This window comes from Lutra lutra, chromosome 14, assembly GCF_902655055.1.
Source record: "Lutra lutra chromosome 14, mLutLut1.2, whole genome shotgun sequence".
NCBI classification, from domain to species: Eukaryota; Metazoa; Chordata; class Mammalia; order Carnivora; family Mustelidae; genus Lutra; species Lutra lutra.
The window spans coordinates 56254308-56268052 of NC_062291.1; the positions used below are offsets into that span (position 1 = coordinate 56254308).

The 13745-nt window shown below is 49.2% G+C and overlaps 1 protein-coding gene across 50 annotated transcripts in view; it reads right to left on the minus strand.

Moving 5' to 3' along the window:
- The window catches only part of SORBS1 (sorbin and SH3 domain containing 1), a 227861-nt gene that overhangs the window by 28358 nt on the left and 185758 nt on the right, over positions 1–13745 (minus strand). For 44 of the 50 annotated variants that reach the window (XM_047703082.1, XM_047703065.1, XM_047703061.1 and 41 more), the window contains 4 exons: positions 11130–11302; positions 8372–8457; positions 5080–5247; positions 1474–1520 (listed from right to left, as the gene is read on the minus strand). In XM_047703082.1, the coding sequence (XP_047559038.1) occupies positions 1474–1520; positions 5080–5247; positions 8372–8457; positions 11130–11302 (474 nt within the window). Of the gene's footprint in view, positions 1–1473; positions 1521–5079; positions 5248–8371; positions 8458–9106; positions 10583–11129; positions 11303–13745 lie in introns of all 50 variants that reach the window. The other 6 variants (XM_047703064.1, XM_047703093.1, XM_047703102.1 and 3 more) reach the window with 2 other exon arrangements.

Here is a 13745-nt window from a genome sequence, read left to right on the forward strand (position 1 = left end):
CTGCCCTGCAAGAGTGGCATTTTTTTTTCCATTTTATTTTTTTAAAATACTTTATTTACTTATTTGGGAGAGAGAGAGAGAGACACACAGGGAGAGAGGTAACACAAACAGGGAGCGTGGTAGAAGGAGAAGCAGGCTTCCTGCTGAGCAGGGAGCCTGATGTGGGGCTTGATCCCAGGACCCTCGGATCATGACCTGAGCTGAAGGCAGACGCTTAATGACTGAGCCACCCAGGCCCCACTATGTCCATTTTATAAATGAGGAAATTTGAGGTGGAGGTTGGTGACTTGCTCAGAGTCACAGATAACAGCAAGGGGCACAGTCATGATGCAAACACAGGGCTTCCTGACTCTAGAGCCCATCTCTCCAGCACACTAGACTGCCACTTCTAGTTAGCTAATGAGCTAAAGGACTGGAGTAATTATAAACAAACCCAACACGCCAGATTTGTGCCTAGGTCTAGAGACTGTGGCCTGGTCACTCATTTTGTATTGGAGGAGATCAAAATCCTGGCTGAGTCGTCTTCTCCATGGCGTTACTCAGCGTCCAGTGATGAAGAGCTTTCCCTCTCATCACCAAGAATGGAGATGTGGGGGGGCCTCCCATCAGCAAGACAATGGGATGACATGCTGGTTATTGCTGCCAATGGAAACTCATGGCCCATTTTAATCCATAATTAGATAGGAAATGAGTAGGTTCCTTGTAGAACCCAGTCTTTGGTAGCATTTTCCAAATTCCATTTCATGGAATAGAAAGGCTTCCTGGTCATCCAAATTTAGGTAACACTGGGTAAAATAAGCTAATCAGGTTTCTTCACTGAAAGCCTTCTAGAGCCATTACTATGCCAATAGCAAAGTCTCTCTGGGAAGAAGGAGGCATGGGAGGTATAGACATAGTGTGCAGTGGTTCCTAGACTCATTTCTAGGATAGAAGACAATTTTTAAGAAATATTTTATAGAGCTAGCCCTTTGGGGAACATACTGCTCTCCTGTGTGTTCCCATTATCTTTGAATGTCATCAGACGTCATAGCGAAACTAATAAAGTTATCATCCTAGACACTGGTTCTGGTTCCTCCCATAGAAAGAGTGGGTCAGATCGAGCCACCACTTCATCAAGCAAACGGTGTCCCTGGATAAGAGGTGGCAGGTGCCCCAGTGGTAGAAGCTCAGGCTCTGGCACCAGGCTGCCCAGGTTTGAATCCCCTGCCTCTGTCACTGACCAGCTTCAGGAAGCTCCTTAACCTCATAGCCTCTCTGTCTCTCCATCAGTGTAATGGGGATAACAACGGCGCCAGCCCCAGAGGGTTCTGGTAACCACTGAATCAGTTACCATATGTAAGAAACGTGAATGCGCTTGGCACGTAGGAAACTCTATAAATTACTGTTTTTAATCATCGTTGTTTTCCTCCATCTCTTTACAAGTGAGCTGTGTTTCAACAGAGACAGTCATAAAAACAAATTGGTGGTACTTACTTGAGGGTCTGAGCTTTAAAGTCAAATTTGGCTCTGGCAGGTCTCATCTAAACACAAGAAACAGTGACAATTTAAAATCACAATTTATGTACAATGAAAAGGACACATTTTCAAAAGTTTCCAGAAAGCAAAGCAGAAAAAGTCACTCTAACTAGTTCATTCTGGTGTAGAAATCTGGGCAAAATTCCACTTATCTGACCTCAGCAGAACACTAGATGAATGTTTGATCAACTATGTCATGCATGAGAATCTCCCTAAGGAAGCCAGATTTGGGGAAGAGATGCTTTGAAAAGTCCCAAAGCTGCAGTGCTATTTCCCCAAAGCTGACCATGGCTATTAAAAACAACACACACACACACACCAGTCGGCCAGAAGTCCCAGACATTCCTACTCTTTGGGGGACATCTTCTATTCGCCTGACTTAAATTATGATTGGCAAGTGGATGAAACCCTCGTTCACCTCTCACATGACGTCATCTTTGACTCCACAGATTTCTCACGGCCTATGAGATCATCCCAAAAAACAGACAAAGCGAGCCCTGAGTTCATGCTCTTTCTCCAAAGCTTCCCTTCCTTTTGGGTAGCCCTCTCCTTCCGGACCCCAGGCCTAGAAGTCCTCTGCACACTCCAGTTCCTCAGGTCTGTCACTCAGTCACACCAACCCTCCCTCCAGAACCTTCTACAAACACACTCAGGTCTGACCTCTAGCTCCTACACTCACAAAGCTTCCTTTGACTATGTGTTCTCTTTACTTTCATCTACTGTCACTCAGGAGCACAAATAACATTCCTCAAATACTTCCGTCCATCATTTCCTTGCTTTGAAGTCGGCTGAAGCGCTCAAGTATCCCTCGGATCAAATCTGAATTCCTGATAAGGGTTAAGGGTTTTGGGTAATTTCTCCCCAGTTTCACATACTTTCTCTTCAACATTCGAGGACAAAGTGGAGAGGAAAAATGTGAGACTCGGTGAGAAAAAAAACTGGTATTTAAATGCTCTCTCAAGCTTAGTTTTAGGTCCTAAACCCATCAGTGATATGTCTCCTATTTGCAGGCTCCTCAAGCTGGGATCTTGTAGGGATTTTCTTAAGGATGGTGAATTTCCCACAGGAATTTCTTTTTGCATTTTCACGTTGATGTTTTGCCTCTATCTATCTGTTCACATATATATTAGAGGCCAACTGAATGTCTACTTTACCAATTACCAATTTACCAATGCCACCCAATTTCAATGCCTGCATTTGAGTCTGTGACCAAAGAGCACAGTTTAGTAGTTGTAAGGGAATAAGAAAAGAACGGCTGTGGACTTAACGATAAATGACAAGTTCACAAGAGAAGGCCAGAAAACCAACATTGTAAGATGAAAATTTCACAGTGATTCCAATTAAAAAAGGAAAAAAAAAAAAAAGATGGTCATTACCCAAGGATAGCCAGCTGTAGAGCTATGGGAACTTTAACAAACGTATACCAAACAGCACCAGATTCACACTTTGAGTGGTAACTGAGTTTAGGCAGAGGGATATCATTAATTAAGTTTTACAAGTGTGTAATTAGCTACTTAATCTGTAAATTGGCTTAGGCCAATACCAGGGATTGGTGAAAACAATTTATTTCCACTAAACAGAAGCCATACGTTACTCAAAGTTCAGAAAAACACTGATTCCATGGGGCTGTTAAGACATATTAGGAGTCTTCATTGCCTATGCAAAGCAGCATCTCCCTCCTCACCTGCCTCTGCCTCCCTGAGGCCCCATCCATCTACCCCTCCCCCAGCTCCCACAGGACTGTGTCACCTGTCCTAGCAGAGACGACAGTCATGTTGGTTCCCCCCCCCACTAGACTCCCAGCTGCCCAAGGGCACAGTCTGGGTCCTGTTTCCATTTCCATATGGGGCCTCGCCCAGAGCTAGCAGTCACCCACATTCTCCTCAGTGGGGATGGAGTACATCTCCACAGCCCTGTGCACCTGGGACTTGTTGGTCTCTGTTCTCCCACGCCTGTCAGTCAACGGCTGGGGCAGTGATTCTCAAAGTGGGGTCTCTAAACAGGCATCATCAACGTCACCTGGGAACTGGTTAGAAAGGCCATCCTTGGGCCCCACCCCACAATTAGAACATCTGTGGATGCAGCCCAGCACTCTGTATTTTAACAAGCCCCCGGGACATTGTGATGACCGCTTGAGTTCGAGAATCACTCTCTGGAAGGGAGACGAGGTGGGTTAGGCAGTTTGCCTGCCTCTCTCCAAGACTGTTCTGCCCCAGCTGCATTTCTGTGCACACGTATTACCCATCCATGTATCTATGTAGCCCTGTGCCTTGTGTGTTCCCCTCTTCCCCATCACTAGCAAGCGGGTAGGCCTGCGAATGAGGAGAATCCATCAACAGAGCCTTCAGAGTAGGGGGGTTCTGAGGAGCGGAAGGCTGAGGGCTGGGTCTGCCTTTCCCTTGTATCTGAGTCAGCACCTGCTAACTTCTGCCTCTTCTCATCACGTTTCCTTTCTCTTCATCACCTTAGAGTATCCTTCCCCGTCCCTGCTTTTCTTTCATTCTGGTTCTCTTTCCTCTCTTTGTCACAGAAAGCTTCCATTTCTTTAAAAACAAAACAAAAAACCATTTGATGAGAATAGCCAGTGCCTCTGTCACTCAAACATGGAAACATGAATATTAATCTGTTACACTGAAAGATTTATAAACCTGTCCATGCTTTCATGTCACTCCCCCAGCTTCCTCTGAAGCCTCAGACACACACACTTCCCCAAAAGGAGCTAATCTTTAGGGGGCCCCGGGGGCCACACGGCAAAACACATTGTGAGACAAACAGCAGCATCTGGCCGGGGTAAGAATTTCAACATGTCAGCCTTCGTGCAGGAGGCCAAGGCCTGGATAAAATCGCTTCAAAGATCTGCGCTTTCTTCCTGCCTTTTATAATATTAAGCTTTGTAATCTCAGCCGAGAAGCGTCAAAATTAAGGGAACAAATGAAACGTCTCTCAGAGAGCTCTCTTACCCTCCGTGGGCTTATCCTAACCCCAAAACTCCTTGGGTTTCGAAAGTCTTCAGTGAGGCTCAGCACTGATAAACACCTTATTCAATTAATTCATCATTTGATACCGAGCGGCAATAATATTCTCTGATATTTGGGGACCTGGGTAAACAGTGTAAACGATGCATTGCTCGCTAACTTTTATAACAAGCTTCATGAAACCGCCTCTTCAAGGAAGAATCTTCTAATCGCTCGCACGACAGTTACTAACGCGCGCGGACTGAGGTGCAAGGCTTCTAGGCGGGTGCGCAGGCAGCACAGTGTCACTGTACAATGCAGGATGTTGGGGGGCTGGAGTCATGATGGCAGCCGATGCTCTAGGCATGCATGGGGTGGGGGGTACGCCAGCAGATCCCAGGCCCACAGCCAGGCATGCTTGAACATACAGAGCACAGGACATGATGGGACTCGCGTCCGTGACCAGCCACAGAGGAGCCGAAGCAAGCCTACGGAAGCCGGGGCGACAGATGCCATCTGGAGAACTAACTTGGCCTACGGAGGGCAGTGCTGAGGGGAGGCGCGGGCATTGCTTTGGGTCAAGCAGCAGACGGAGGCAACCAAAACAGACCTCTGACCCAGATTTCCTTTTGGCCGTATCGTCTATATTGAGGAGGTCCCCAAAGCGCTCATTAGTGATAAACTGATGGTGCGTCGGGATGACGCCCGTGTGGCGACGAGCTGCGATATCGGCCTCTTCTTGCTCACGCTTAAGTCGTCTCTGGTCCGCTAAAAGTTTCTGCCATGAAATTGCATAAAAGGGGCAGTAAATCATCCGGTGCAGGGTGTTGGAAAACTGCCAACGCAACAACTAAGAAGCAAGGGGCTGGGTAAATAGTGGGGACACGCGGGGGGGTTGGCGTGGAAGGGGCTTCATGGCCACAACTCCTGCGTCCCCCTGCAGTCGCACCCCACACGCTCTGCGGAGGAGGGAGACCACACCACGCAGGAGACCCCAGGGGACCCCTGGGCCACGGGGGAAGGATGAATTCCAGACAGTTACACTGTCCAGAAAACTACCTCCTGGCTCAGCCAAGAGCCTCCTGATCCCAGTACATGGCCCCAAAATCCAGGGCCTCCGGGGGCGGGAGCCAGTGGGGGTTGGAGGCCATAATCTGGAGCATCTACAAGCCTGCTGGGCTGGACGTGGGGGGCTGGGAGAGCTCCCCTCACCTCACTTAGGTGGTGGGGATTTCCCAGTGTCTTCCCATAGTGGGACCAGGGATGGCTGATTCCTCCCACCCGGATCTGGGCTCTGACTATGCAGGAGCTATGGAACTAGGTCATTTTTTGTACTTCCGAGGTCTGTTACTCTGATATGCTCCAGAGCAGAGCCACCCATTTCAGAAACTATGCACCCCTTCTCCTAGGCTGGCCAACCCCTCCCCTGAGCACAATGTTTGCGGGCCTTGGCACATGCATCAAAAGCTACTTACTTGACTGACAGACATCATCAATTACTTGCTTACTGTACCTTTTACACAACTATCTCATTAGGTGAAATGAGGCTGAGTATAAAGGATTGATGAAGAATAGAAATATAAAAGATGAATTAGGAATAAAAACACCTCAGTTTAGAAGAATTATGCTCTCCTAAGTTAAGGAAATAGTCATCTACTTCTATTCTTAAAGACTTCTTTTTCTCCTTCTATTTTTAAAGGCTGTTTCAAATAATTAAACAATGTTGCATTTTACCAAATGTCCTTATGTCCTATTAAAGTGACCCTATGGAACAGAATTTTAATGTACTTTCTTATTCTATACCGATCATTACATTCCTGGGGTTACCATTCCTTGTAGAAAAGCAGTAATGAGGACTGGTAATTCTTAGTGTTTTCAATAAGGCATTTGTCTTCTTCCAGCAATTTAATGCCTCACATGACACCCAGCCCCAAAGGATGGGAGGCCTGATTTTCCCATCTTTCACAGGGACTTTGAATAATCAAGAAACCACTTCTCAAATGGCTGTGGATGTCAAGGGCTCAGGCAAGCTGTCGTAAAGACTTACCTGAGGAAAGACATGAGATGGTGCTTCACAAAGCCCAATACCGCTGAAAGGGCACTGGCCCAGGAATGTGGAGCCCTGGCTTCTAGCTATTTCTAGCTGACACCAGAGGGTGTAAGTTAATTTGCTGTGTCTCTGGCAAGTCACTACCCCCTGGAGTCCTTTCCTGGCTTACACAATGGGCTTGGCTACTAATGTCCCTTCCAGAACTGACATAGTCTCATTTTCTGAAATGCCATGATCATCAGTAATTCATAATTTTTGCAAAGAAAGCTGCAGGACTGACCCTCCATTAGCTGGAAGTGTGAGCTGTTTCTGTAGCAGTGGGGAGGGACTGCTGTTGGAGGCTCCCGTGGCCCCCCGTGCTTGGGCCACTGTTACATCAGATCAGTGGAAGTGGACAGCGAAGGAAGTGGACCCAGTGCCTGGATCAGACCTCAGCAAATCCACCATCCCCACAGTTTGACGACAGAAGCCAAATGCCATGAATAAAGACACAACATTTTTAAGGATCTGGGAGCCAGTGTTATTCAGGGAACAAGCTGCTCCCCTTCTGAACGTACCTTGTAATATAGCAACTGCTAAGCCAATAAGTAAAATCTGCCTCCCAGGGGGTAGGCAGGATTCTAGCACAGCGCCTTCCACACTGGATACTAGTGTTTGTACTAATAACATGAATGTCATCTTCCTCTACCTTACATAAGTGGGAACCTTATATCCTAGGGACGGCAACTAGAAATGAAACGGTCTGTGGCCTGATGGACACTCACTGTGTTTGTCACCTGTTCTTATAAATAAGTCTGCACATCTCATGCTTCCTTCCTTCTTTACCCGGATAGATACAGTTTTAATAAATACTGTCTGTCTTATGCCTGCATGGGGGGCAGAGCTACGGTCTTTTCGTCTCAGCAGCCGTAACTATTATCATCCAGCCCCATTCAAGGTTAGCCTTACCCTAAATCCTTAAGGAAAATCCACCTCAACTTGGAAACCATTCAACAATACGGAACGTAGGAAAGGGGCTTCAGACTTTATGGGGAAAGGGACGGAGCTGCGTACACATGGTCAAAACAACTGTTCTGCCTCCTAACTTGATATGGGAAAATGGTCACTGGAGCTGGTTTGATCTATAGGACCCTTCCTGCTAGGAATGCAAAGTCCAGAAAGCATGCCTCAAAACACCACTATATCACAACAGAAGCTGGTGATTTTGCCCCTTTAGCTGATAAGCACAATGGCCTCTTCTGAAATCCCAAGAGAACACACTCCTTCCCCAGGCATTCCATTGCCGTGTGGACATTTCAGCCATGGCTAGAAGAGGTGCGTTCCCTGAAGTTCTGGTGGGGGTTTCCCAGGATCTATGGGGGTAGCTCTTCTTCTGAGTTAAAGACAACTTCTTCAAATTGTTTTATAAAATGTATTACGGTGGTCATTATGTATTATTTTTTAGTTTCCTTTCTCCTGCTACATACTCCCCAAAAGGAACTGTGCTTTGTGCCAACAGAGGGGTGGGCAGGACTGGGGAAATATGTGGGTGGGTTTCCCTAGAGAGTAAGAAGGCAGGGATGGGGAAGGGGTGAGCAAGTGGCACCAACTCTGGGTCCCCCTGCATGGAGCTGAAGGCACTGGCGAACCTCCCCTGCGGGGACACTAGTGGGACTTGGCACTTAGAACCTATTGCCTGTGGGGAAATCGGTCCTAGAGAGCTGATGCCACATAAAAAGCCATTTGTGAAGACACCAATCTTTGCTTCCCATTACTAGGTCACGTCACCTCCCTGACCGATGTCTAGAATGTTGGCTTCCTTCATTTTTTTAAATCTGCCTATGAGCAAAGAGATTTTCAAGATGCCATTTACCTCTTTATCATCATGACGCCTCCGAATAAATTCTTCCGTGGATTCCAAATAATCAGCAGGTATAAAATGCCTTGGTGACTCCGAATCTTCAAAAAAACAAAGCAGAATTAAAACACGCCAGGATTTAGCAGGAAACCAGATTGGGATTAAGATTTCACCCTTCAGCCATTATCCTTACATTCATAGTCGTGGATTATAGACCAACACTCAAATTCTGAAGAAGAACCAAATCCCCCCCCACCAACACCTTTTTGGATTTACTTGTAAGCCAGTTGAATACAAAGAAAACTAATCAGAAGGCAACAGGTGAGCGGAGAGAGGACCTTCTGTGAAAAGTGTCCCTCCTAAGAGGCGTGCAGGATCTCACAGGGACACACCGTACATCACACACACACAGGGCCACTGGGAGAGGCTGCCTCTCAAAAAACCACGGGGTGACAGAGGATTGGTGTGAACTCCAAGGGGTTCGAGAGTTCACATGGACGAATTTCTCAGCTGAGCTAAACGGCCAATTTTTCTTTCGAAACAGAGTTTGGTGGTTAGTCTAAATGACATGGGGGGCTTTGTTTTTAAAGAAGTGCAGCCACTACGAGCCATGATTAATTGCCAAGCAAAACAAACAGAAAACAAAGGACAGACCAGAAAATGAGCACCAAGGGCACACGGGAAGAGGGGACAGAGCAAGCAAGGTGGAAAGACGGGTGAGGTGAGACCGGGCAAATACACAAATGCCACCTCCGAGGGATGTTCCCAGTTCACTGTGTGGGTTGTTGTTCCTGTCCAGGCCGGGGTCTGAGTACGGCACGGAGTTGCCATTATGAAAGGCCCTCAGGCAATCATCTGGGACTGCGGGTCTCCCCTGAGGGGGCTCCGAGATCCGGCCCAGCCTCGCCATGGTGTGTCGGGAAGACAGGCGTTTGGGAACCGAGGGCTTCCCCCCGGAGGGGGTCTTGTCCTGCTGGGGCTGGCTGGGGAGGTCTGGCTTCTGGCCGGCCTGAGGAGCTGAGAAGTCACCAGGGGAAGGCTGCCTAGGGTGGGACTGGAGGGGCTTTTTCAATCGGAAAGGGAGGGGGCTCATTAGGTAGATGTTCCTGAGGAGCGTGCTCCTGTCCCCTCTGAGATCTGGGCGCCAGTCGGACTGTCTGGACGTCTGCTGCTGCTCGTGCTTTCGGATGGTGGTGAATCGGGTGTACGAGGCCGGGCAGGTGCCCTTGCACTTGGTGAGGCGGTGCTTGGGAAAGTCTCCGTGGACACTGCTGCTGCTGCCCTCTCTGCTGTCGCTGGAGATGTTTGAACAGTGGTCGAGCTCGTCGGAGCAGGCAGAGAGGGGCTCAGAAGGCGTAAGGCCCCTGAAGCCCAAGGGGGGCTCGACCATGTTGCTGCATGTTGGGGTGGCATAGAGCCCCCCCGGGTTCATCCCGTCCATCTCCCGGGGTCGCAGCTTGGTCGACTCCAGGAGGGATTCAGCTGAACGGGCTGAGGTCAGGCCACTCCGGGACAGCACAGGCGTGGGGGACTTGCTTAGCCTCCCGGACAGGTCCAGGGACGGCATGGACCTCGACCGCTGAATCAGCTGCTCAAATGCCGTGATGCGGGAGGAGACCGTGTGCTTGGGGATGTGTTCCGAGCCCTCCTGGCTAGAGCCCAGCTCGCCCCTGGCCAACGCCAGGCTGTTCCTTTCGAAGTGGGAGGCAAGGTCTCGCACGCTTGAGGAGGAGATGGAGCCCAGGAAGAGACCGGCTCGGTTGATCTGGTGCATGTCCCGGTATAACATGGTGAACTGCATCCCAGCCTTTCTGGAGAGAGGGCAGGGCCTCCTGGTGCCGGTGCCGTATTCCTGGAGGCTCACGGTGCTGCTCGACTTGCTGTCCCAGTCCCGCCGGGAGCGCGTGAGCAGGTTCTCGATGCTCCCCCCCACTCGGAGGGGGAGACCTCTTTTGGAATCATTCAGAGACAGTGAAACACAAAGGTTCTCACAGCTCTGAGCCTTTTCTGCCGGCAATAAGACACTCTTCTGTTCCTGTAAAAGAGCGCTGGGAGCGGAGAGCCTGGGTTTGAATTTGGAGGGAAGGATTTCCGAAATGCAGGCCTTTGCAGCGGACAGGGGTTTCTTGTGCTTACACATGGGGCCTAATGCATTGCTAGAGCTAACCATTCGGCTAGGAACTGAAGATGAAGAAACCATGTGAGCATTCCCACCTTTACGATCCACTGGAAAGCATGCAGAATAAAATAAACAGACCCATTAGGTTAAAGCTGAAAGCTGCTTTAAAAAAAAAATGAAATAAAAATAAAAGGGAGAGGTTACATGCTCATTTGTCTTAAGGGTTTTTTGTTTTGTTTTGTTTTGTATTTTAATTTCCAGTTGATGTCCAGAAGCAAAATAATCTGTGCTGCAAAGCAGGTGCAAAGATGCAACAAAAAATGGCCACCCTGCTGTGAGTTACGGACGGCTAAGGCTCAGCTACTTTCTAAGAAGAGGGAATCAGAACGAAAAAGAGGAGAGATGCTTTAGGGAGAGCAAGGTCGGGGTCCAAAGGAAGGGAAACTAATACCAGAAAGAAAAATGGCCGGTGGAAAACTGGGGGAGGGGGCTCAGATGGCTCAGAGGCCTGGAGATGGACCTGCACAAGGCAAAGGATATCCCAGGAGCTGGAAGTCACCCGCTGCCGACACCCCGACACTGGGCCTGGATGGGCGAGAGGCATCTGGATGACCGTGTGGCCGGGCCAGAGCCCCGCAGGCTTCACCCAGTTACCTTTAGTGGAGGCTGAGCTGGAGGGTCGCTTGAGCCCGCTCAGGCCCTGGAGAGGGATGTCTCCACCTTCCAAGACGCTCTTGTAAATCTGCCTCTCAGTCTCCAAGCTAGCGAGATCCCCGGGAGCCCCATCTGATTCCTTCTTCACTGCGTGGAAGTTGGAAGAATAGATACTGAAGACAATGTGATGTTAAAAGAGGGAAGAGAGAACAAGAAAGAACGGGACTTAGAATGTTTGACATTTTTCTCGAAAGCACATTACCACCCGAGGACAAACAGCACCCTTTTTGGGATCCTAGTCAAGCGCTGTCCTTTCTAAAGGGTGTTCTTATTAATTGGAGTTCTTTGGACAAGACAAGCCCAAGGGTGGCCCCAAATGCTCAGGTATCTGCCCAAACAGCAAAAGTGCTGAGAAGACCACATTTGTGTTTTAAAAGAGGACCTCTGAGAAACTCTGCCTGGGGAGGTGGGTGGGGAGGAGGCTTGGAGGGTGGGGGGGAGTTGCTGCTGGGGGCCCGGCGGGTGCACACGAGATGGTACAGCCGAGGACATGAGGGGAGCCCCTGACAGGTCACCAGCCAGAGCTGGTGACTTCAAGGTCACCACCTGGATTGTTTTTCTGGGTTATTCTTCACAAGCACTTTGGCTGACGGAGCACTGAAGTAAACCATTTTCCTGGGTCTCCGGGAAAATCAGCCCCTAAGTGAAAGTGGAACCTGGGATTCTATACGCCATTACCATCCCCGCCACAGGTTACACCAGCTTCTTTCAAATTTGTAGTCAGAACCTTACGACAGGAATTGGAGTATAAACTATGACTCCTTTACCTTTCATTTATTTTTATCTTATTGAAATTCTAGGTATTTTTGCAAGTTACCACAAATCCTTTCAGGAATGAGGTGGGGTGCAGAAAAAATTAAGAGCACTTACTCACTGAGCCCCTCCCTTCCCCTAATCCCAGTTTTCTAGGCCCTCACCCCGGGCACACGGAGATACACACAGATACACACTCAGGTACGTGAACAACCGACCTCCTTCCCACAGAAGTACTCAGGCCTCTGCTCAGCTGCTTTTCAGTCCTACTGAATTTGGTTTACTGGTATCAATGCAGACTTTTTTTTTTTTTTTTAGCTCTGGAGATGCAAACAGCTTGATAGAATTTTTCTACCCCAATATTTTATGATGTGTATTTTATCAAGTGTACAGAAAAACTTAAGTAATTATAACAGTGAACCCCCACATATTCTGGGCCCCCAGATTCAACACAGAACATGGGGCTGCCTTTGCGGCATGACCCATCTATCCATCTCTCTCCCTCTCCCCATCCTTCAACGATGGGATTATTCCCCCATTTCATACAGCCTCTCTGTCCCCACAGTCATAGACAATGGCAACAACAATTTTACACAACCGGCTGAGATATCCTATGTGGAGGCTGGGCGATCCTTCTGTCTTTAATCCTCACAAACAATCCTACTTGCCCCATTTTTGGTCGAGGGAAGGAGGCACGGAGAGATCCAGACCCTTGCTGAAGCAGGCACTGTCTGTGCAGTGGCAGAGCCCGGCCCTGCACGGCACCCTCGACTGAACATCTCCCCACAGATGAGGTGGCAGTGCCTTCCCAGAGCCCAGGCCTGCACACCGCAGGAGGCCTGAGGATGCTGGAGCTCCAAAGGTCACTGCCAGGTATCCCCTACGGTGAACGTACCCCAGGGACAAGAGGCCCCAGAGCCCAGGAGTCAGGAATGGAGAGGAGGAGCCTGTGGTAGAACGGGTAGTGGGTCCACCCCAGGATAGGAACATTCCCTGAGTAACAGCACTTCTCCCTACCCCCTTCCCACATGCTGCCGCGGCCTCCCAGGGCTTTGCATGCTCTACTTCAGGGGATTGCCTGGGGGCTCGGGGTTCCTCCAGGTCCCTTCTCCTCATTCTCTCTGGCTGATGTCAGGGGATCAAATGCTTTTCTCCTCTTCTCAGCCTAGACAGAAGAACATGACTGAAAACTTAAGGGGAAAGAAAACCTACTCTCAAAGCTGAGACCACAAAAGCGTGTGAATGAATGTGGAGTCCGCAGAGCAGCCTCCAGGGTGTGTCTCAGAGGGGAAAACCCTCTGGAAGAGGTGGCATGATGGGGCAAGACTCCTTTCCCCAGGCCGTGCCCTCATTTGCAGGGGCCCACCAGAGGGCCCACACGTACACGCAATAAATATTTGTTGAATGAATATGAGGTCACATTTTCTGTAAGTAAAATGGGCACACATGATCTGATTAAGGAAATGCTTTGATTCCTGAAATGTGTTTAGAAATTCTTCCACAAGAATTTCATCACATTCACTTAGGCTCCTCATGTCGATGACTCTAGAACCCTCAGAACAGTGGACACAGTGAGACTGCAGGGACTTAGCATGGCCCCGGCCTAGGCTGGCTGGCCTTACTGGGGCCCTGGCCCCTGCCCAGGGGTGTCCACTCCCACCCTGGGGACAGAGGCGAGGCTTTGCCAGGCTCAGAGGCCTCAGGACAATGGCTGCCACCTACACAGCTTTGCTCTCCTGCTTCTACCTACAGGGGTGCTTGAAGATGTCCCCCCAACCATCTGATCGAAAAAGGTATCAACTC